Below are 22,461 nucleotides of genomic sequence, written 5' to 3'. Positions count from 1 at the left end.
ATGTCAGTGGAGCTGGAAACAGAATTTGGAAATGTTTTCAGATTTAGGCATTTTTGCTCTCAGTCTGCATCACCATCAGCCCCTGAGCTTCCCAAGGAAGCTCCCCCAACCCTGGTGTCCCTCCGTGTGATTGCTGGAGCCCTCTACGAACAGGATGGACCTTCCTCTTGTACTGAGGAACAGGGAAACAATCAATGATCCGTCAGTCAACCTTCTCCATAAAAACCCCCTTGTCATAAGCTGGTCATAAACTTGAGTTCTTTGTTACTAGTCCTCATTTAAACCTGGTTCATAGTATAGTTCCTATATCATTATGGTGAGGAAATTTAGGGTTCTTTTTCCCATAAAAAACAAGAGCAGCAAACCACTTTACATTTACAAATGTAGAGAAGAATGGATGCAGGGACATTCACCAGCGGGTAGCTGATATGTTGAAACCTTGTCAAGCTTGTACAAGCTCTCTCACAACATTCCTTACAAGAGCTACAAGCATAAGGTCTATCCCTTATTATTATGAATCCACAAAGGTCTGATTCCTAAACTTCAATGTTCCCGTTTCTCAGGGATGACAGTCCAATTCAAGTGGTGCACTGATAAGGTGCAGTCTGTAAGATGGTATATGAGTGGTTGAAAAAACTAAACCACACTTTTAGTCCTCAGAAAAGTGGCATGCTTTAATTTCAAAACTTTTTCATTTTGCAATCTGTCTCCAAGCAAAGATCCCAGCAGTTTGTTAATAGAGAAGCACAGGATTATAGATTTGAATCATGTTTCATCTCAAACTGTGTACATATACCCCATGTAGTTTATGCAGACACTTACCCCATGCCATGGATTATTAAACCAATAAAGAAAACGATGAAGAAGTGGTGGGTGTACCAGAACACCTCATAGCATGACCTTCTGATGAGCTCAGTGGATGAAGTAATGATCAGAATTAAAGCCACAGTTATCACAACTCCAGTTACTCCAGCTATGGTGTTTAGTACCTCTCCTGTTGTGTTCTAGAATAAGAATACTTCATTAGTATTAGTATTTACATTGGTATTATTAGTAGCTGCTATAATTGTTATTTTTATTATTGCTTTTGTTACTATTGTTACCATTGCTGCTATTACACATGAAGCCAAAATCTAAGACATATTTTCTGCATAGGAATAAAACCAGAACAAGACATGAAGGCAAGGCAACCCCCCATTTTATCACAGAGGAGCGTGGAAAAAAAACATCTCTCTGTTCTATTTCCACTCAGGCTTATCCGAGACAGATGTGTACATGTTTGCTGTCACTTATTTGTTTCAGGAATTGAAGGGAGGAAATTAGACAGTCTCATTAGTATTTTTATCTATAGTTTGCTTATGAAAAAGTGTCTCAGAAAAAAAAAAGGGAAATGATTAGAGAAATGAGAAGATTAAACCTAGAGGTGTAATAAGCAAAACAGCCCTAGAAAACAGCATACTCATATGGGGGTGATAAAGTGAGGTGCAAAGACACCTGCAACCACAAAGGCGTGTGGGTCTTTTGTGCTTATTTTACTTCAAAGTTTGTGGGTTTTAGTAGATCTGGAATGATGTAAAAAACTGGCACTCTCATTTACCTAAATAGCATATCTCATTTACCTGTTCCTTGCGTTTACCGGGAGATACACTGGATAATACTTGGATTTATTTTTTAAAAGGTATATTTATATTTACATTTTTATGCTTCTCAGCAATGGAACACTAATATGCTGGACTTGAACATGTTCCTTCTTGCTCGTGACTCACAGACATGACAACAGGTCTGTTATATCTGTCTAAACCCACCAAAATAAACTGAAGTGAGAATGAAGATGTATTTTGAACACAACAGTCAGATGCTGATCTGTTATAAAGCACACATCGTGAAGAACAGCAGTAAAAATCTCACATGCAAGATGAGACTCAAGCTAAATATTCCAGCAGAGTGTAAATGAACTCCCCATTTGGCCCGCAAAGCATATATATCTGTTTTCCTGGTGCTGATGTGCAGGAATGAAGGCGCTCAGCATGCCTTCTGGATCCTGAGTTGGTTCTACAGCTTAATATGCTAGGAGAAAAAGAACCCTATATTGTACTTGTAAAGTGCACTCATTTGATATGGAAATCCTAGAGGTGATAAAATTCCACAATGCCATTTTTACAGTCACTTTTTACAGTAAAATCATTCTTTCAAATGTTCACACTTGACAGCACACAGTACATTTTCAAATTGGTGCCTGTGAAGAGTGTGTTCAGATCCTATTACATATTAACAGGATTGATCTAGGTGATATTTTGAACATTTCCATTACAGTGGCTAGTTTGGATGTTCAGATGAAACAATGAAAAATATCAAAGACACTTAGTGCATTGCTGCAACAGGGATAGGATGAAACTGAAAAGGGCACCTGAATTATTGCTCTCAGATCTTTCATCTCTGAAGTTACAAGTAATCTTTTATTTGTGTAACTACTGAGATACAAGTGGGCAACAGAAGAAATATAAATAGCAGAGGTTTGTATAAAATCTAGGCTGGTAATTGTGGAGCATTTAGCGTGAGGAATCTGGGAAAGGGTCTCAGAAAATGCTAGCCTTTCTCAACAGGGGTATTTAGGATCTTTATGTTAATTAGAGGCCCACTTCACAATTACGTCGCCATGGGAAGACAGTGGAGAAAAAAAAAGGTCGCTGAAAGATGATAGGTTCCTGTTCAGTGCTGTGAGCACTGTTTTGTTTGTGGGGAACATCTGACACGCGTGTGAAGAGAGTGGGCAGAAAGACTGGGCTGTTGTCCTGTTCTGATAAATCTAACTACTTTGGTAACACTAATAGCAAGACTTTTGTTTTCACACCATTGAGAGAACTCATTTGCTTGATTTTCTTCAGACCTGAGAACTGTTTAGTAGTTTGTTTTGAAAGATGCAAAAATCCCATTGCCTAAACTGGAAAAAACCCCAAAAAAGTTCCAAAGCCTTGTTACGGAGAAGTACTATCGAATTCTACTGGTGGTCAACTGTCCATCTTCTCACTTTGTTTCTTGTTTCAGGGGAGCACACCACTGACTGAAACGGCCCCACACCACACCCATGCTGCCTTTATTGCATGCTGGCCATGTGGAAAATTTCTAAAGAGCAGAAACCACATGTGTGAGAGTCTCACCAGGGCTGTTTCAACCACAGAATATACAAGAGCATACAACAGCATTCATAAACAAACAAATAGCATCTATGTATTGTATAATATGATGGAATAAGGAAAAAAAAAGATGTTTTTATATGCAGGCACTGCAGAAAGGATCTGTTTTTCTTCATGAGGATTATAAACAATAGTTCCTCCACCAAGGAGGTAGCCAAGGAAGTGGGCTGGAGACACAGTCACTTTTCTTTCCCAAAGCAAGCTGAACCATTTATTTGCAGGCCTGAGGTGTGCATGGCCTTGTTTGGGTCTGAGGAGCACACGCCAGCATTATCTTGCCAGTGCACTGGCTCCTATGTGCTGCAATCTGCTGGGTGGTTTTGCACATGCTGTTCCGTGAGCAGCCACATTTGACATCTAAGAGGGCAGAATCAACCCCCAGATTGGGTAAATACTGCGCAACCATTGGGAAAGACAAATAACAACTGTGAAAGAAATGTTATGTGATATTGGTGGGTTTTTTTTCTTTCCAGAAAGAAGTTTTGTTTGTTCCATATATGGATAATTTAGCTTAGTTTTTTCTAATTTGCTGCAGGTTCACTTCATCGTGTACTACTCGCAATATTCCTGAACATGTCCCCTCAACTGTCTCCTAACAAACTAATTAAAATACTATAGACATTTCTTTGAGCTTAGTAGCCTGAAAATTGCAGCCCTGAGTAAGGGTTTTCAGCTGAAATTGAGGTTAACCTTTGGCAGCACGTTCTTGCTCTGGTTAAAAGGCTTTGAAATACAGTTTTACCGACAATAGAATCCATGGAGGAAAACTTTTTAGAGGAGGGAAAACAAAAGGTGACAGCTTACCGTTTCATAGGTCCTGATTGGGTTCAAGTAGCTTTCATTCGGGCTCTTGCCAAGACCAGAAAGTTTATTCCGTAGCCCCCCGGCTTCCTTCGACTGGCTGGTGTGATACCGTTCGATGTTGATCAAGTGGGCAACTATATGGATGGCTGCATGACAGAAAGGCGGTGAGAAATTAGAGACACTTGCAGATGTCCACAGTGCCATTAAACTCGCTGTGGATTATTTGAAAAGCCTTTGCTGGTGTTAAAGTGGCAATAAAAGGAAAATTTTATCAAATACAGGTCTGATACGAAGCAACTGCTTCACGCTGGGGAGAAGAACAGCTCCAGGGTCACCTCCCATGTTTACGGTCAAGTGCCCTGCAGTCTTCAGTGTTATGGAAGGAGGACCTCTTGAGAGATGATAAAAAGTGTTTGTCTCTGGTTTAAAATTATTGAAAATGAGGTAAACTAATTAACCCCCCTATTTTGGATAATTATACTAGGATGTGCCATGGTCTAATATTGCTGTGCAGGACACTGACTTGTCTGTTTTAGGCATAGGTCAGTTTTCAGCTTGCACCAGGGATATTTAAGTGATGCATCCAAAACCTGTCCCTTACTAAGAAGTAGCTATACCATCACTTTATGTGAGAGGAGCACTGGGAAGTGTTGTGTTTAACCCCAGCCAGTAATGGAGCACCATGCAGCCACTTGCTCACTCCCCCCAAAATGGGATGGAGGAGAAAATCAGAAGAGTAAAAGTGAGAAAGCTGATGGGTTGAGATGGAGACAGTTTAACAGATAAAGCAAAGGCCACACACAAGCAAAGCAAAATAAGGCATTGTGCCACCACTGCCCATGGGCCGGCAGGTGTTCAGCAATCTCCAGGAAAGCAGGGCTCCATCACATGTAACGGTGACAAATGCCATCACTCTGAATGTGTCCCCCTTCCTTTGTCTTCCCCCAGCTTTAGTTGCTGACCATTACATCATATGGTATAGAATATCACTTTGTCAGCTGGGGTCAGCCATCCTGGCTGTGTCCCCTCCCAAACCCGTGTGCACTCCCAGCCTCCTCACTGGTGGGTTGGGGTGAGGTCTCTATATTACCAACGCTGTTTTGAGCACCAATTCAAAACACAGACACATACTGTGAGGCTAATATGAAGAAAATTGACTTTATCCCAGTCAAAACCAGCACAGGAAGCCTGTGATTGTAGAGAACTATGATTTTAAGAGAGAAGTCTGAATCACAGTGAATCATCACCTCAACTTTTGGCCTGTGCCCAGAAGGTATGTGAAATGGTCAGTTTAGAAAAATGACTAAAAGTGTGTTAAGAATGCACCTCTAATTCTTTTCCTGAGTGAAAAATGCAAATTTAAAAGAGGCAAAAAGGAAGGACGTAGCTTATTATTATGGGCTAACATAGCTAAAGACGTAAACATGCTGGGTGCAGAGTTTCAGTGTTCAATATGAAAGATTCTCAAATCCATTACAGGAAAGTTGTAATTAAGGCAAAATATTAAACACCAAAGGATGAAAAATAACAATGAAAAACAATTATATGTTTACAGAGCTATTAGTATATGCTATTTCTAGTTTTTATAATTAGCTTCCTGTTATCATATCTCCTTCACTGTGTGTCTGTTTCTGCACCTGACCATTTAAAAAACCATTCTAAAAGGCAGGATTTGTAGTAAGCCATGTATGAACTGCTTCCCTGAGCAATATTGCCTCACAAGAAGATTCTTTTTTACTTTTTCTTTTTTCTTCTTTTTCCTCCTTCTTTTCTCTTTTAATTTTTGTTATTCTCTCTTCCCTCTCCCATCTTCCTCTTTCTGTATTATTTTTCCTGACTCTTTTTTCTTCTTTTTCTTTTTTTTTTCCTTTTTTAAATTATAACTATTGGCACTCTTTTAGCCACTGTGTAATCATAGATGAAAACACAGAATTAAATGCATAAAGAGTTCGGTATTGCTAAGTGTTTTAGGTGCCAACCACTTAGTGAGCTCCCTCACTCTGCTTGTTGGAGTTCCATCTGTGCCCAGTGAGAAGCATGAACATGGGAATGTGAGCTAGGGTAGGATGCTGGTGATTGAAGTGCTTCAAGCAGCCAGTCCAAAAAGGTAGATTGCACTCTTCCCCCCAACAACATGCTGATCCATGTGTCCAAGCTGGAGAGAAGTTATTTTCATTCTGTTCTTTTGGGGTGATCCCTTCTAGAGCAGGAGATGTGCTGTGGTCAACTGACTGTCCTGTTGCATTTAATTGAAAACATAATGCTAGCTTAGGGACTCTCCCACACCACTCCCCAAGATGTTGCTCAACTCACTGCCCCATGCTTAGATACTCACTGGGAAATGAAAGACCTACTTTAAAATCCTCGTTGCATTAAATTTAAAGTAGAACTTTAAACCAAATCATAATTCCTAGTCGCTGGGCTGACTGGTTATTCTCTTATGAGCTGTCTCCTGATGAAAACCTTAATAAAAATAATCAAATATTTATTGATACAGACATCCTAAGAGAATATCCTGAGCACCCAAACTGAAAAATCAAGCCCCCATTTTTACTGAATCTTTGGCCCAATGAATAATAAATTATTTATACCAGCTGGAATAGCTTCAGCAGAATGGAAACTGAATCCAAATGGGTATGAACTTGAACAGAGATAAAATGAGCCTGGAAATTAGAAGACAGATTCAAGCCATCAAAGGAATGAGACTCTAAAATAACCTTTCAATAAATGGGATAATGGGATCAAGCAATCTAAGCAGCTTTCGGCTGAGGGTTGGTCATTTTAAGAAATAGCATGTATGACGTGAATGTGAGTGTTAGAGGGTATTGGACGTGGTCACCTGGCATGTCCTGTGTACGTTGTTATGGATTAGCTGCTGCATGTGAAACAACCTGGCTAGCACCAGATCAAGAGGCGCTCCCTGGATCTTGCACATGAGAGGGTTCTCCCAGCACCTCAGTAGCACCAGGATACCAGAAGAAAGATTGCACAAGATCACAAGCAGTGAGAGAGATGTGTTGATTCAGACTGTAAAAACCCAAAAGCCCAAGAGGCTCTGAGCTGCAAGGTTTAGGTGGCAGCTGTGTGGGGGCTGTGGCAATCTGTTCCCCAGTGTACAACTGATGTATAAGCAGTATATAAACACTGTTTATGTATTTAAGTGTAACAGCACTTTTAAGTGCTGAGTGGGAAGGCAGGGAACTGTTTCTACAATGGTCTCCTTTCAGAACAGATGTTTTGGCCTGGTAAGGACGCTATCAGATCCAGCTGGAAGGGAACCAAGTCATTGCTTGATGAGGACCTGATTTCTCCGATGTCTGAAAGAGCTCACTCAGAGGACAGGAGTGCGGGGTAAGGGACTGCTGTCTGCGGTAGGTTGAGGAGCTACATGCTGCATGTAGACCAGTACCAGTGGAAGGGAAAAAGGAGATACTTTCAAAGGATGGAAAGGACTTCTACTGAGTGGTTTTCTCTTGGCATCTGCTAGATATTACCAGTGCAAACGGTAATGATACCAGGCCTCTTGTCCTCTACACCATTAACTCCGATATAATAGTCACCATAGTCTTGGGACCATGTGAGTTTCATACAATTTTACCAAGGGTACCCTGCAGCATATAAACTGCAGGCTTTGGACTATCCTTGCTCACTTGCAATGTTGACTAGAGATGGAGATTTGAATCTGTGTTCATAGCATGACACACTTTTTCTCTTTCACTTTCAAACCACACAGAGTTATTAAAAAGTAGCATAGCAGATTATGAAGTCTTCATGTGACATTATGACATCTCTATTGTTTAGAAATCTCACGCTTTCCTCAAAATGCAGGTTTATGAGGTGGTAGTTTCTTCCAGTCAGAGATCGGCATTTTCTAACCAAGTATTTCTAGTCTTGAACAGAAAAAATATGGATTTAGATATAGCTTCCCAAGGTTTCCAGCCTAAGATTTAATGAAGAGTAGTCATGTCGCAACTTCTCCCTGTAAGAAGAGATCTGCTTTCTGCCACTTAATGTAGTAAGGTATTTCTGTAGGCTATTAAAGGACAACATTTTTTCCATCTGCATGTTGCTCTGCTTTACTGTGTTACTGTCAATGGAAACATCACTATACCTTCTTCTCTGTCATTTACCACATCTTCCCTTCTAGTTTCTCTTCCCTCCAGTTTTCATTTAGTAGGTAGAGGATATTAGAAGTGTAGGAGACTTCCAGAATGAACAGGATAGGTTTTTCGGTTTGGTTTGGTTTTGTTTTGTTTTGTTTTTTTCCCTACAAGCTATTCTGTGGTACCTGTTAATATACAGAATATAATGATACACTGGAAAATATTAGCATTCAAATTAATGATGTTCTGAATATGTTGGTTTACTTGAGTCTCCCATGATCTTAAATATTGCCTAGAGTATTATTAGATTAATACTTCTGATGGTTTTTTGTGTGCTGCTACGAAAAAAATGATGCAATCTAAAAATGAATTATAGCTGGATGGTAGGAGTAATGCAAAGATCTAATTCCATTTTCAGTGTGGTCCATTTAATGTACAATAGTTGTAGCAGACTAAAATGTCTGGCACTGGATACATTGCCATTAGCTAAAATATTTTACATCCCTACTAAAGTGCATCTTCTGAAGGTCTTTGCATCTGCAGTGTATAGAATTTACTAAGCAATTCCAAAATTAGTATGCAGATTTGTGGAATCTGAGCTTATGAGAGCTTTGGTGGGTCATGTCACCCTCTCCTCTCCCCCGCCCCCCACCCCGCCCCCACGCACCACTTAAGTAAGTTAACCATGAGGGCAAAGTTTACAATACTACATCTCATGACTTTCAGTTCAAGTTTTTCCTCATTCTGCATAACCAAATGTACAGTATGGAATAAATCATGGAGTATTTTAAACAAAGCTCTTTTTTTATAACTGTGCATGAAGACTGAAGGATTCTGACTTGTTTTTAACAGCTTCTGGAACCTCTGAAGTACTTAACTTACATTTATTTGACCCCAAGATATTCTATCTAGTGCACCTCTGAGATCAAATAAAAGGTTTTATTGGAAGAAGGGAGATAGGAAAAGGGTTCTTATCGGAGAATGGTGTTTACTGTACATATTCTTAAATACAAAGAGATGTAATTAAATTATCTCGAAAGTCTGGTCAATTTAGCTATTCTTATTCAGCCAATTGTGCCTTCAGTGAAGCATGCACGACTAAACAGAAATTGCATGTGTTTATCTGAGGATGAGATTTCACTCTCTCTTTTTCTGCATGCCTTTACAGGATAATAATCAAATTGGAGCTTGCTACTAGCAGTTAAATGTTTCGGTTAACCAACCCATCATGATAAAATCAAAGGGTCAGATCTTGGCCCTTCAGTCCACTGTGAAGAGAATGGCTTTGCAGGCACCTAACCCAGGCCTGGGGAACCCTGCCACTCACCAAGCCTGGGTTCTTCTGCCACCCCACCGCCCTGTGCCACTTCTAGTTATACAGATCCCTTAATTCAGCTTCGTGCTGTCTTTGTAGACTAAAACAGTGCAGGCTATGTAAAAATTACAACAATAGTGACCACACACATACTTGTAATGCATTTTATTTTTTTTAGAATGGTCATAAACATCAAAGAAGAACATGACTTGGACCATTTTTTTTATCATAGCTAGAAGCTTATAAACTTTAAATTAATGTAGTTTCTTTCCTTGTGCTTGCACCACGTCTGGATTTAAACAATCTGACTGGAAAAAAATGCAGTACAATGGAAATTTGATTTCCTGTAATTTCTGGAAGTACAACACTGAGATACCAGCTAAACCTCTTTTGAAGATAAGCATCCCCTGATAACTTCTTTGCTTACACAGAAATGTTACTTGGATCACCAAAGCCCTTCACATAGCCACTACTGCCACTATTAACAGTCCCTACTGTATATGGGAAGGATTTTCTACTATTTTTAGCTATAGATTTTTCAGTGCCTGTCAGAAGGCAAGAACACCAGGCATCACTATACTTCTGCCTACATTTTGCAAGTTTTTAAAGAAAATTGCACTGCTGGAATTTTTAGGCAGTGGGAACAACCGTTTCAAACAACCAAACTACAAAGAACCTCACTGTCCTTCCCCTACTTTCCCTCAATTACTTAAGCTTCATTCAAATCATAATTCAAAACCTGTAGGAACAATATATCTATATAACCTTTCTGCAAATGTCAAAACAACACAAGACAGTTTGTTCTTCAAAGTATATACTGTATACCAAAGTTAAAAAAAAAGTCTTCCCCCCACCAACACTCCCCACTTCAGTAATGTATGCATGGCTTTGTTATGAGAGTAAAAACAATACAGTAAGATAGAGAAGTTGTAAAAACGTTATTTACTATCTCTTATAGATATCTTTAGGTTTCAGACAACCACCTCTCAACTGGAAAGTCTCTTTCGCATTCGAAAGCATGGAATGATTTGCACTGATCAAACCGAGAGTGCATGAAACTATGATTTTATTCTAGCAGAGTTACGGGTCTATAAGGAAGATTTATTAGTGGGTGAATAACTCCCAGACAGCTCTTATCACAGACAGGCATGCAGAACGCAGGAAGCCAAACTAAGCAGAATTCCCTTTACTGAATTTTCAATGATGCCCTTGATTATAGATAGCATTGTTTACTCTCTCTCTCTTTCCTTCAACTTCCCTCTTCCACTAGTCTCTAATTATATCCCTTTATGACCTGACCAATTAAAGCCTGCTCTTGAATTTGTATTAGAGCTGATGAAAAATTAAAGATACAGATGTACTTTTTCCAAGGCCACACGTACCTCAGCTGAGCCGGCTGCCTGTTAGAAGCCAGACAATACTAATGTTGCACTGACTATTTTTAGCGCGCTATTAAATAAATATGCTGGAATAACACCACCTGGCAAACTGAGATGAATACATGTTACTTTAATAATAAAGGAGTCTACGATGTTATATCGTGAGGCGAAGCTTACGGATCTGATCTGCAAATTGGTTTAATTTCTCGCTGCTACATTTAGGCGATTGATCATACAAGGGAGAACATTCATTTAACCAAGAATTACTAAATTGCAATAACTAATAGGAGTTGACTGTGCTTTTGTGTAACAAAAGGCAATATAGGTAATACCTGGATAAATCATGTGACAGTTGAGAGGAAAATGGCATCTATTTACACATCATTTTAACACTTAGATTTTATAAAAAGGGACTCAGTATACTTTGTGGGTACCTCTTTACAGTGAAACATTGCTTTTCTGTGACAATATGTGGTGTAGATTGTGCTTTTTTATGAATTTGAAATTTAGTTTCAGGCAACTGAGTTTCTGGCCATTCTTTACCCAAAACTGACTATACAGTGATGTAGTGTTTTCTCACTTGTCTGTTAGGGAAGCATGAGTTCATAAGTTGTCATGTTTTGTTCTCTAGGCTTGCCTGTATTTTGTTCTCTTCTTCGAATATTTTATCAACTATTTGTCCATTTTATATTCTGGCAAGAAACCCAACCCAAATAACAACCCAACAACGAACCCTCATTTTCTCCCTAGAGAGTGACAGAATTAAATAACAGTGCTTTCTGCCATTTCACATCAGCTCCTATGTCTTTTTCCTTGGAATTACTGAAGACCTAAAGTAATCACTTTTCTGATAGACTTGCACTTCCCAAACTGTCCACCTTAATGCACTAGCAAACATTTTTCTATGAAAGTAAAAACCAAAACCATAAAAGGTTTGACTGTGCAGTTTTGCTTTCTTTTTGGAGCATGACAAATTATACATGAAGTAGAAGTTGGTTAATTTACATTCCTGGGTTGATTTGTTAATTAAAGAAGCAATGTTGCGTTCTGTAGGAATCTGCTTTATGCTGAAACTGAACTCTGATAAATGAATGGACATGACAGATAAGTAAATCATCATAATACACTATAAGATGCACGTTCTCATCCACCAGCCTTCCTCTCTGAATTCTTTAGCACTACATACAAAGGACAAATTTTAGGTATTGATTCCTGATGGCAATCCTGACTTCATATCCTTGCCTCACTGCATGGGGACATTAACAGCCTATACACACTCAAAAGCAGCTCCCTTTGTAGACTGAAAGAAATGTTGGGACCCAGACCCACCCTGACAACCGGGGGATAGAACTGTTACCCCGCAATGCCTTGTGTTTGCAAATAACCCTGGCTAGCTCCTGTGTCTCCTTCACATTTTCTAAGAGAATTGTCTGCCCCAGACACCTCTCCATCTCTACGTGCTTATATCTTTCCTCTTGCCTTTCATCTGTCCTTTTCTGCGCACCCCTCTTCCCCACGTTATCTGCTGTTTGCTGCATGTCCTCTGAATTCCTCCAAGCTTTAGTCTTCTTCAGGTCCTTTAATCACTTGGGAAACAGGCAGGTGCCATGTCTTTTTCCCAGACAGGCGAACAAATACCTATAGCTCCCTAAGTCACTGGGACCAGTGAAAAAGTTATCTTTCGATCTCAAGATGCGTTTTTTACCTCAAAGGGGCAATTAGTTCCCTTCACTCATCACCTATTAAAAAAAAAAGATTAGTATTTTAATGTTTTTGAGACAGCTGCTTGTCTCAAATTCATATTAAATTTATTACCTTGGTTGAAAAAATATTGAATAAGATGTAGTGGTGGACAGATGAGTGGTGTGACTCAGAAGGACCATTTCTTTATCAAGCCAGACTGTAATACTATGTAATTTCCCCAAATATCTACTCAGAGATTTAATAAAAGTTATTTAACCTAAATGCTAAAAGCACAAAAGTTGGTCACATTAACTAAATGGAAACTAGTAGTTGCTATACAGGCTAAAAATTTATTGACTTAGCAGTTAAACTTTTCTCAAGCAAAAAAGGTTACAAATGGTTAATCAGATGGGACTCCTACACCTATTTAAAGCTGCAGTCACCAAGTGATTGCACTAAAATAGCACGTCTCAGAGCTGATGGGAATTAGAGCATTAGGCAGAAGAATCACTGTGAAATTCAAAACAGTTCAAAGGCAAAGAAGAAATAATAAAAAAAGCTTACTTGCATTTACAGCTATTCCATAGGCAACCATCTTGTGAAATGCGATGTTTTTGTCAAGCTGTCTCCTCAGTGCTCCTCCACAGCACTTGGTGAAGAAGCAGAACTTGTTTTATATCATTACTTTACTATTTGCAACTCAAATTTAAGAGAGAAGAGAGGGGTTCGGTACATTTAAAAATGGATTGTGGAAGGAATTCAGTCAAAGTTTTGGGATAGCCTTAACTGTGCAGCTCAGGTAACTCTTTCTGGTGTACTGACACTCCAGGATTTCTTAACCTGTTCAGCCTATGTAGGGGCTCAAACCCAGGTTTGATAAAACTCTGCTATGTTTAGCTATGATTTGTGAGTGTTTTGTCAGGTCTGGTGATTATTTGCTGGTGTAAGGGTGCCAGGCTGGGCTGCCACTGCTTTCCAGGCTCAGGTTGAGCGGCACAAACGTGGCCGAGCTGCTGGCAGAGCCAGCTTGCAATAAAAACATTTTTGCTGCTTTCATGAAATGGGTGCCCTGGGAGGGTGAGGCTGTCTAGACCTCAGGTGGCTGCACACTCATGTGTTACAGAGCCATCTTTCCATTACTGGCAGTGCTCGACTGCGCTGTTCTTGCAGCCAGCTGGGTGCCTCTGGGCCAAGCCAGCAGGGGCCAGGGCCGGCTGCAGTGGGCCAAAACTAACTCACTCTGCTGGAACCCAGACAGCCCCAATTTTGTCTCTGAAGGGTGGTGTGGGTGTCTGGATTGCTTGCTTGACCTGGTACAGTGCCATGCCAAAGATCCAGCTGATAAATCTTCCAAAAATTAGAGGCACTGCGGGTTGCAATGCTAAGACACAGCAACTCCTGGGAGAGTCACTGCATGCAGCCCTGTGCTTGACTTGCTCAGTCAAGCTGCTCTGTACCATGCTCTTCAAGAGCAGAATATTGTCCAGAAGAACAAAATATTGATTTTCTGTGAGAAGAGTTCCAGTTCTCTGAGTGGCACACGTATATTTATGTTAATTCACAAACTGATTCAGAAGTTCAACAATCCCTTTTATTTTTTTTTTTAAGCGCTCAGCTCCTGGACTCAAACAATTCTAAAAATGTTGATTCCCAGCCTAAAGCCTGCTTGGAATCTAACTCTGAGGAAAAAAACAAAGGCAGAACTGAAGCAAGAATCAGCTTACAATAAAATAAGTTAATGTTATGATTTCTAAATTCCTGTTGTTCGTGGAGTCATGAAGTCATCGGTGATTTTTTTACCCAAACATTTGGAATTGGAATTTCGCTGACTATTATAATTCACTGCAAGTTGAACCGCTGGTTAGTACAGCTAAAACCTCAAGTACTTCCTATGAATGATGCCTACGTTAACGTAAATGCCTCTGAGCAGATGACCACTCCATTACGAAAACACGTTTACAACAAAGGAAGACCTGGATGGTAACCACTCAGACAGAAGGGTTTAAACATGTTCCTTATTATCCTTATGTGAATTTTTAATCTAGCTGTACATTTTCTCTCTCCAATTTTCACTTTGCAGCTACACAGGATACACATGATGGATACATATTTTCCCCATTTGGCCAAGTTGCATGATTACGTCCCTTTTTTGTAGCTCCTCACTTTTCACTTCATGACACCATGCTATGCAGCGGCTGCCAAAATCAGTGTTGCATTTAGAGCACTGTGTTAAACAAGCCATTTGTTTCTCTTCAGTCATGAATACTGACAATTTAAATGGTAATAACTAGGCAATAGTGTACAGACTTCTCCATCAAAAATTAAAATTCCTTGGAAAATGTTTGATATGGATACTACTGCTCAACTATGGAAATAAAAACGGAGGATAAAATTCAAGAAATGGTACTTACGATGCTTGCTCCTCTTAAGAATGAAATAAGGTTTCTACTGACTGGTAACAGGATTAGCATGCAGTTAAAATTAAGGCACGTTGCAGAAGCTCTTGCCCAAGCCAGAGTTGACTGTACATATAACAGCATAAAGAAATTAAATTACAAGCTTGGTATAGGAAGAAAGAAAATGGTATATTAACATAATACTCTTACATGGGAAAATTACTGCTGAAGCATCAAAAATATTATTATGAAGGATGTAAATAAAACCAGACTATGCATACATTCTTCTTGTGGAGCCCTCTAACAAACAAACTCGTACTTACTCCCAGCATAATCCTTGTATAAATGTAAGCATCTTCCTCTTCATACCAATGGAAGGTATCAATAAACAAATAGAAATTCAGTCCCAGCCACACCAGCTACAAAGCAGACAGGCTACAGATTAGGGACGTTTACAGTATTTTTTTAATGCATATAAAACTGGTTACGGTTATAGTTTTAAAAGTACTGAGATATACTTCAAAATCAGGGTGCAATGCAGCTCTTGATCACAGATGATAGAAATCACAAATGCCTGCTGGAATGAGGCAGCCTTTTAGCAAATGCAGGATTACAATCCTATCCCCACATCCCCAGCAGAGGATACAGATGACATTTACTGTGTGATGGTAAACATGATCTTAAACACAGGGCTTAGACTGGTCTCTAAAAAGGCAATAAAAGCTAAAATTAAAGAATTCCAGAAATGGAGGGAGTTAGGAGGTAAGGAAATTCCTTTCTCTGCCCCCATACTCAATTCACCAAAGCCTCTGAAAATAATTCAGAATATAATTTCAATTACAATTGAAAGCCCCGGTTCCTATTATCTGAGGTACATGGACTTAAAAATAATTAAAAATAAAACAGTAAGACTTTAAATTGTTTTTAAGACTAGTTATAAAAAGGCTGCTGAATATTTTATAGCAAGTTTTACATTAAGCTTGGGAGTATTACTGTAAGCAAACCATAAAATGTCTTTTAAACAAGCTTAAAATATTTATACATATCCAATTAAATTTTTTTAATGCTAAAAATACTCACTAATAACAGCACTGAGAGTTTTTCATTCAAAATCCAGCATCCCATCCTGAAGTCCTCTCCCTATGCTAGCAGCAGCTGACTCTTGCTTTCCAGTGAAACCTGAGTTGTCTGTCCATTCCTCGGGCTTTCCTACTAACTCCTTTTGTCTTTAGATTTTAATAAGCACCTAGTGGGAGCGGGAGCTCTCTCTAGGAATTTTCTAATTAAGGACTGCTTGACAAGGACGATCGCCCAAGTGACATGTCTCATGACCTGTGTAAATAAACTGCTGGTCACTGTCCAGTCCTTTCTCTCTCCAAAGTTATTTCTTAGCAAATGAGAGATGCTGTCATTAAATTGTCCTCTTCTAATAGCATTTTTTTGGATGGGTTTTTTTCGCTTTGTCTTTGCAGTTTGAAGAGCATGCAACATTTCTTCATGATTTGTCTTTTAATTTAGTAGAAAATGGAAGCATCCCTTATGTGTGCATAAGATGGGAGCTTTGCTAGAGCATCTTGGGAGTGGCAAAGTCACTACGTCAGAAGTTGGAACTGTCAGAAAAAAGGTTGCCCCTCTAACATGCATCTGGATTTCTTGTGAATATAGATTCGTTTTTCATTCAGTTGGCTGCAGTTATAAAATAAGCAGTGACTTCATCTTCCTTCTATTCACATTGTTTGGTGTAAGGACACAAATTCTACTTCCTTCCCTCCCTGCTAGGAGTAACATCTAATTCCTCAAGTCTTACTTGTCAGAGTAGCCCCAGGCTGCTCCCACCCATGACCTGCGAGGAGAGGAGAGGATGCTGATTGCAGAGGTCTGGGCACTGAGGGCTCAGAAGACACAACGTCCCTGCCTTGTGCATGCGGCATGAGCAGCCTGGCAGGTGCTCCAGACCTTGCTCCCACATTTCGTCTGCAAAGTGATGTTGCTTTGGCAGAACTTCAGGTCCTTAGGAAATACAAACCTCTTCCAAATACAATCTGCAAACACTGTCCAGGGCTTACTCTTTTTCTTTTCTTTTCCTTTTTTTTTTTCCTTCAGGATTTGTTTTTATTTATGAAACCAGATGTTTCTGTTCCTCTGGGTTTGTTCTGAGGACTGTTCAGCCTCTTCCCTTCTCCTCGGAGGTTTACTAACAAGCCACCTGCAAATGTGAGTCAGCGGGATTCAGTACCTCTCACAAAGATCAAAACCTCTTGACAGGTCATTGTAACCAAGAATCGTGTTAGACTGTTCAAGAGTTTTCTTTAATAGGTGGTTTTTTGAACAGCCAGCACTGTGACTATATTCAATGCAAAGAACAAATTTTCTGATTTGCCTTTTACTAAGAGAGAAGAATGATTTATTGAATTTTCTGCACTTCTCCAGAGTTAAATCTCTTCCCCTTGGGCTCCCTTACACTGTGGAACTGGCAATAAATGGGTAAGGAAGAAATTGCTTTGAAACGTGGTCCACTGCACTGCATCAAGGTCCTCCTGGATGACCAGGTCTTAGCTCTTCTTTTGTCCTGTCCTGGTGAGTGCTCTGCATTTACCCTTAGTTCACCTTGCCAGAAGCTGTGCATAGTCTGCCTGTAATAATCTTGTTGCTTCCCCAGTAAAACCATTTTTCTAAGGCCTTCCTGACTTTGCTGCAAAGGACACCTTCCTGTGACAGAATAGGTTAAAATTTCTAAAAGTTGAAATTCTGTTAAGCTCAGCTACTTTTTAAACCAGTGCTAATGACCACTGACACGAGTTAGCAGAACCATGGAAATGTGGTTATGAATACTCTGAATACAGACATTTACAAGGGATTTATTTGGAGCATTATTTTTCCTGGATGGTAAAATTAAGCATTATTTATTAACAAACCCATGATGAGCCACGTGAAAGTAATTGGCCACTGTCCATTATGTGACTCCATGGAAGCTATTCCTCCCAAGGACCCTCTTTATAGTAGCTTTGCAATGCAGGAGCTCACAAGACAGTGAGCATTGCTGCATTTTTCAGAGAGGTCAAAAGAAGAGGACATAAAGGAGAAGGGAAGAACAGTGTGCAGAGGGTGAGGAGAAATACTGGTAAGGTCAGATGCCAGTCTTAACTACTTAAAGAAAGTTGGGGGGGTGGGGGGGAGAAAACCCACTATCTGGATTAGCTGCACTTCAAAGGGAAACGCTGCACTGCTATGTTCTGCTTTGAAGTTCAGCCGATCCAGACAGCAATTTTCTAAAATGAGTCAAAACTGGCATCTGAAATAGATTTTTTTTTCAGAGTACAGCAGATTCATATGCTGGTTTAGGCTCCAAAACTTGTCTGGATCAGCAGCTGTACTTCAAAGCAGCACATCTCAGTACAGCATTTGACTTTGAAGTGCATGTGGTCCAGATGCCAGTCCTCTTAAAGGAGCCGATGAATCAACTGTGCTTTATTTTTTTGTCTGTTGAAGCAGCTATGTTTTTTCTCATATATAACGGTAATGTGTGTGGTCTCCAGTATGGTGTCTATCAATAAAAACATAAAGCTAACACAAAAGCTCTTTACTGCTTCATTTTCTACAAAGGAACTGGTCATCATCATTTTATTATACTGATTTGCAGTGATCTCAGCCAATTTCAAGCACAAACTATTCAGACAAGACTTGGGAAAGGACATTTTATTGATTAAAGAACTAACTGTACCCCACTTTGTTATTGTTTTATCATTATCTTTAGCTGCAACTGTCCTAAAAAGGATACAGAATAAGGATGAAAAAGGTTTTGTTCTGGCAGTTGGGGAAAAAAGCAGCGATAGGTATGCTGAGTTCCCATGCAAGAGGCAGGCAACTCTGTCACTAGCTCCAAAGGTCAGTTTTTGCATGGAAAGAGGTTTATGAGGTGCTGAATTCTTCCATGTAAGTATCTCAGCATTAATGTCAATGTTTATATCAATTACTGCTACAGAACTCAATCTTGGTTAGTTCTATTCTATTTGACAGCAACCTCTGTCTGCGGTTGTTAGTATTTTTTTAAAGTACTTTCAACAGTGCTTACCCTTTACAAGACAAATTAATTATTAGCGTGAGCCTGTGTATATATACCTACAGCTACAGCACTTTACTAGGCTATTCTAATTTTACTGTTAGGTATGCATGCCTTGTTTCACAAAGGCAAAATCATTTCACTTGGTTCTGAACTCTGCCTTGGTGTTTTCATAGTTAGTCTGTGGTCTTGGCTTTATGTCTCTTAGTAACCTGGGTGAACTTCACTATGCTACATATAGAGATGGATGCAGGTACACAAGTGATCCAGAGGATCAGGGTGCATTAATTTTGCAGACCATCTGATAGCCATTTCGTTGCTGACTGTATCTGAGTGTACACTTTGTGGCACTGCTGTGTTCTCTAATTTTTATATTGTTTCTACTTAATGGTTCCCAGTAATGTTTAAGTGAGAGGGAGATTTGTTTCTGTTGAGTAGACAAAGAAGTCACACAGTATATTTGATAAACCATTCAACTTTTGTGGAGAGAGAAGCTGCTGAAGCTGATTAGAGTGCAAACCTTTTTTTTTTTTTATTATTATTTTTCCTTTTTTGTGTTAAAGACAATCCTGAAGGAAGAGAGGCCAAGGTTCAGCTTTGGTTGTTCTTCAATGCTCCAATTCTAGCTTTGTAAAAGAAACTTACTGAATTTCTATAAACAGTGGCTATGTGACTTGTAGCAGAGAAAACAGCTATATAATTTTTAGAGATTTTCTCATCGTGTTGTTTTTTTAAAATTTAATTACCTTATTAATGTTAATGGATTTTTTTTATTCACATTATGGGTGGGGGAACCATTTTGCAGTTTGCGAAAATTCAAAAAAAATCCCTAAAGCTCTAAAAGACTAATGTAATATCAGACTTATCAGTGCCAAAGATTCAAAAATCATCAGATTGTTCTAAAATTTATGAACTTAAAAAGAAGAAAAGAGTGTGCAGTTTGGGGAGAGTGCTGAGTACTGAGACTTCAAGAGCATCTGGCTTCTCATTTAGAACTTTTTTTTTCAGTAACAATGTGTTTATTTTTTAATAAAATGTTAAAAATATTGGACCCAGAAGTACGTTTTCACAAATAAAAAAAGAAACCATAGGGTCATCAAAATGCTTGTGATACAGCTGGCAGAATTAACAATGGCATAGCAAGTATTCACTATGTCCACAAAGCTGGTCAGTGGTCACAAGGCACAAAATGGAGAGAGACTTCTCTTTCCAGAAAAGCAGAAGTTTCAGAACCCTTTTAAAAACCAGAAAACTCTTTTGGTTGTGGGTCCAGCTCCTTCTGCACTCCACCAGCCAGTGCAATAAACTGGGTACGGTGCAATAAACCAGTTCCTTTCCCTGTGTGAACAGACCTGATAGTGCTTTCAGGAGTATCTCAACTGATGGGCAGTGCCAGGATCTGGAACCACACCACATACCAGTGATGCCAACGTGAGTCAAGAAAAGGAGTTGAAGGAACAGTGAAACACAAAGGTGTCTGGGATCAAAATCAAAAGTCACTGTGGAGGCTAAAAAGGGAGATTGTTACTGACCTATGTGGGAATGACTTTGGTTTTGCCCTGAAGCAGGGCTGGGCATCCTGTTTGCAGAGGGCAACCCTGACTCTTTCCACAAGCCATCAGAAATCAATGAGAAACTTCACAGCACTAGCTTAGAAGACAATCAGTTCCCAGCCAAATTATATTAATATTTGAATCCAAATCTTTTCTCTCTCAAGGGACTCCTTTATTGCCATGTTCACACTGTAATCAAAATATATTCAGGAGCAATTTCAAATGTTCAAAAGCTATTTGTTTCTGTAAGTGCCAAAATCTCCCAGCTCTTGACTGTGCATCTCCAGAAATAGAGTATCCTACCTTCTTAATTATATGTACAAAAAACTGGTTTTCTCCACACAAGCTGTTTTCCAGCTTAATAAAACAAAACAACCCCTCAAAGTAGCAGAAATATTGTACAAATAGATATGTCCACAGGTTACTTGGTTGGATTTTCCTTTTAGCTGTTCTGTAGGTAGCAAGCTGTGGAAAACAGGTTGAAGATGAGCTGAGAAATGAGGAGAACAAGAGCATGAGGAAGAAGGGATGACAGCAGTATCCGTAACGTTTTCTGTGTGTTCACAGACCTGAAAATATCCCATAACAGATGAGAAATTTTTCATCTGGTCCTATTAGCTCATATGTTCCTAATACAGCACAAGCAAGATGTGCATCAGCTGGCCTTCCTCCAGCTCTTCATCTCCTGTGCCAGCGGCCACTACTAAGTCCACTGATCTGCAATCTGTGACACTTTTTTGCCTGACTGTGCTCATGGGATGTCGCCTCTGTCAGGCTGGGTATAATCCACAGTAAGGGGGAACAAAAGGCTGTGCAGGTGAGGTGACAGAGGGGGAAGATGACTGCCAGCTGGCTTTTCATCTTCCTCCTAGAGCCAAGGCATCACCCACCCAATGGAAAATGTGTTGAGAGAGACTCACTATGGGTATAAAAGGTTTCTTCATGCTCCACATCAATGCACAATGAATTCCCCTACACTACTGCATATAAATAACTCTCTCCATGCTCTCCAGAGCTGACTGGATCGGGTATGGAGGTGACAAAGGACATGGCAAAGCTGAGGTACTCAATCCTTTTTTCACCTCAGTCTTTACTGATTATCACTGACCTTCAGTTATCCCAGGCACTTGAGGCAAGTGGGAAAGTCTGGAGCAAGGAAGATGTACCCATGGTGGAGGAGGATGAGGTTAAGGAATATTTAGATAAACCAGACAAACATAAATACATGGGACCTGATGGGACACACCTATGAGTGTTGAACTGGCTGGTGTCACTGCAAAGCCACTCAGTCATCTTGCAAAGATGTCATGGGAGTTGAGGGAGCCTCATGAGGATGGAAGAAAGCAAGTGTCACCCCTGTCTTCAAGAAGGTTAAGAAGGAGGATCTGGGGATCTGAAGTGGTCAGCCTCAGCTCAATCCCTATGAATGTGATGGAAAAATCTTCCTAGAAATCATTTCCAGACACCTGAGGGACAAGATTATTTGGAGCAGTTGGCATGGTTTTGCAAAGAAATTTTGGTTAACAAACTGGGTAGCCTTCTATGATGAGATACAGGTTTGTTGTTGAGCAGGTGGAAAAAAATGAGCTCATGGGAATCCACTAAGATCAACAAGGTGAAATGCCAAGACACATCTGGAGTAGTGAGTCCATTGCTGGGCGATCTTGAGTTGTTCTTTCGAACATCAGACATTTCAAGAAATCTGTGATTTCCACTTAGTTTACTAAAATAAAAGTGATTCAAGCATTCTGACGTTTCTTACACTAGACTATGAACATACTTAATTTAACTAAATTAATTTGTCTTTTGTTAAAATTTTCATGAAGTTATTTGATTAGTCTGATTTTATTTCTGGCTCTTATTCAGAACTTTGTGATCCCATTAGCAGTCCGTTTTTATGAGGATAAAATGTTTTGGAGTGCTAGATGGAATATTTTCTGTGGAAAATTTTAGAGTAATTTTGATTGGTGCAGT

At 39.6% G+C, this 22,461-nt stretch overlaps 1 protein-coding gene across 1 annotated transcript in view; it reads right to left on the bottom strand.

Moving 5' to 3' along the window:
- NOX3 (NADPH oxidase 3) overlaps window positions 1-15,999 on the bottom strand; it is a gene marked incomplete at both ends in the record, with an annotated part of 38,974 nt that extends 22,975 nt beyond the window's left edge. The window contains 6 exons of the mRNA XM_084261042.1: window positions 823-1,004; window positions 3,999-4,144; window positions 13,043-13,127; window positions 14,890-15,000; window positions 15,198-15,293; window positions 15,955-15,999. Coding sequence (XP_084117168.1) covers window positions 823-1,004; window positions 3,999-4,144; window positions 13,043-13,127; window positions 14,890-15,000; window positions 15,198-15,293; window positions 15,955-15,999 — 665 coding nt within the window. The remainder of the gene's footprint in view (window positions 1-822; window positions 1,005-3,998; window positions 4,145-13,042; window positions 13,128-14,889; window positions 15,001-15,197; window positions 15,294-15,954) is intronic.
- Between the last annotated feature and the right edge of the window lie 6,462 nt (window positions 16,000-22,461).

This window comes from Gallinula chloropus (assembly GCF_964237585.1).
Source record: "Gallinula chloropus genome assembly, chromosome: 3".
In the NCBI taxonomy this organism is placed as follows: Eukaryota; Metazoa; Chordata; class Aves; order Gruiformes; family Rallidae; genus Gallinula; species Gallinula chloropus.
The sequence above is the reverse complement of the archived record's forward strand: the minus strand, read 5'-3'. Positions and strand labels throughout refer to the sequence as shown.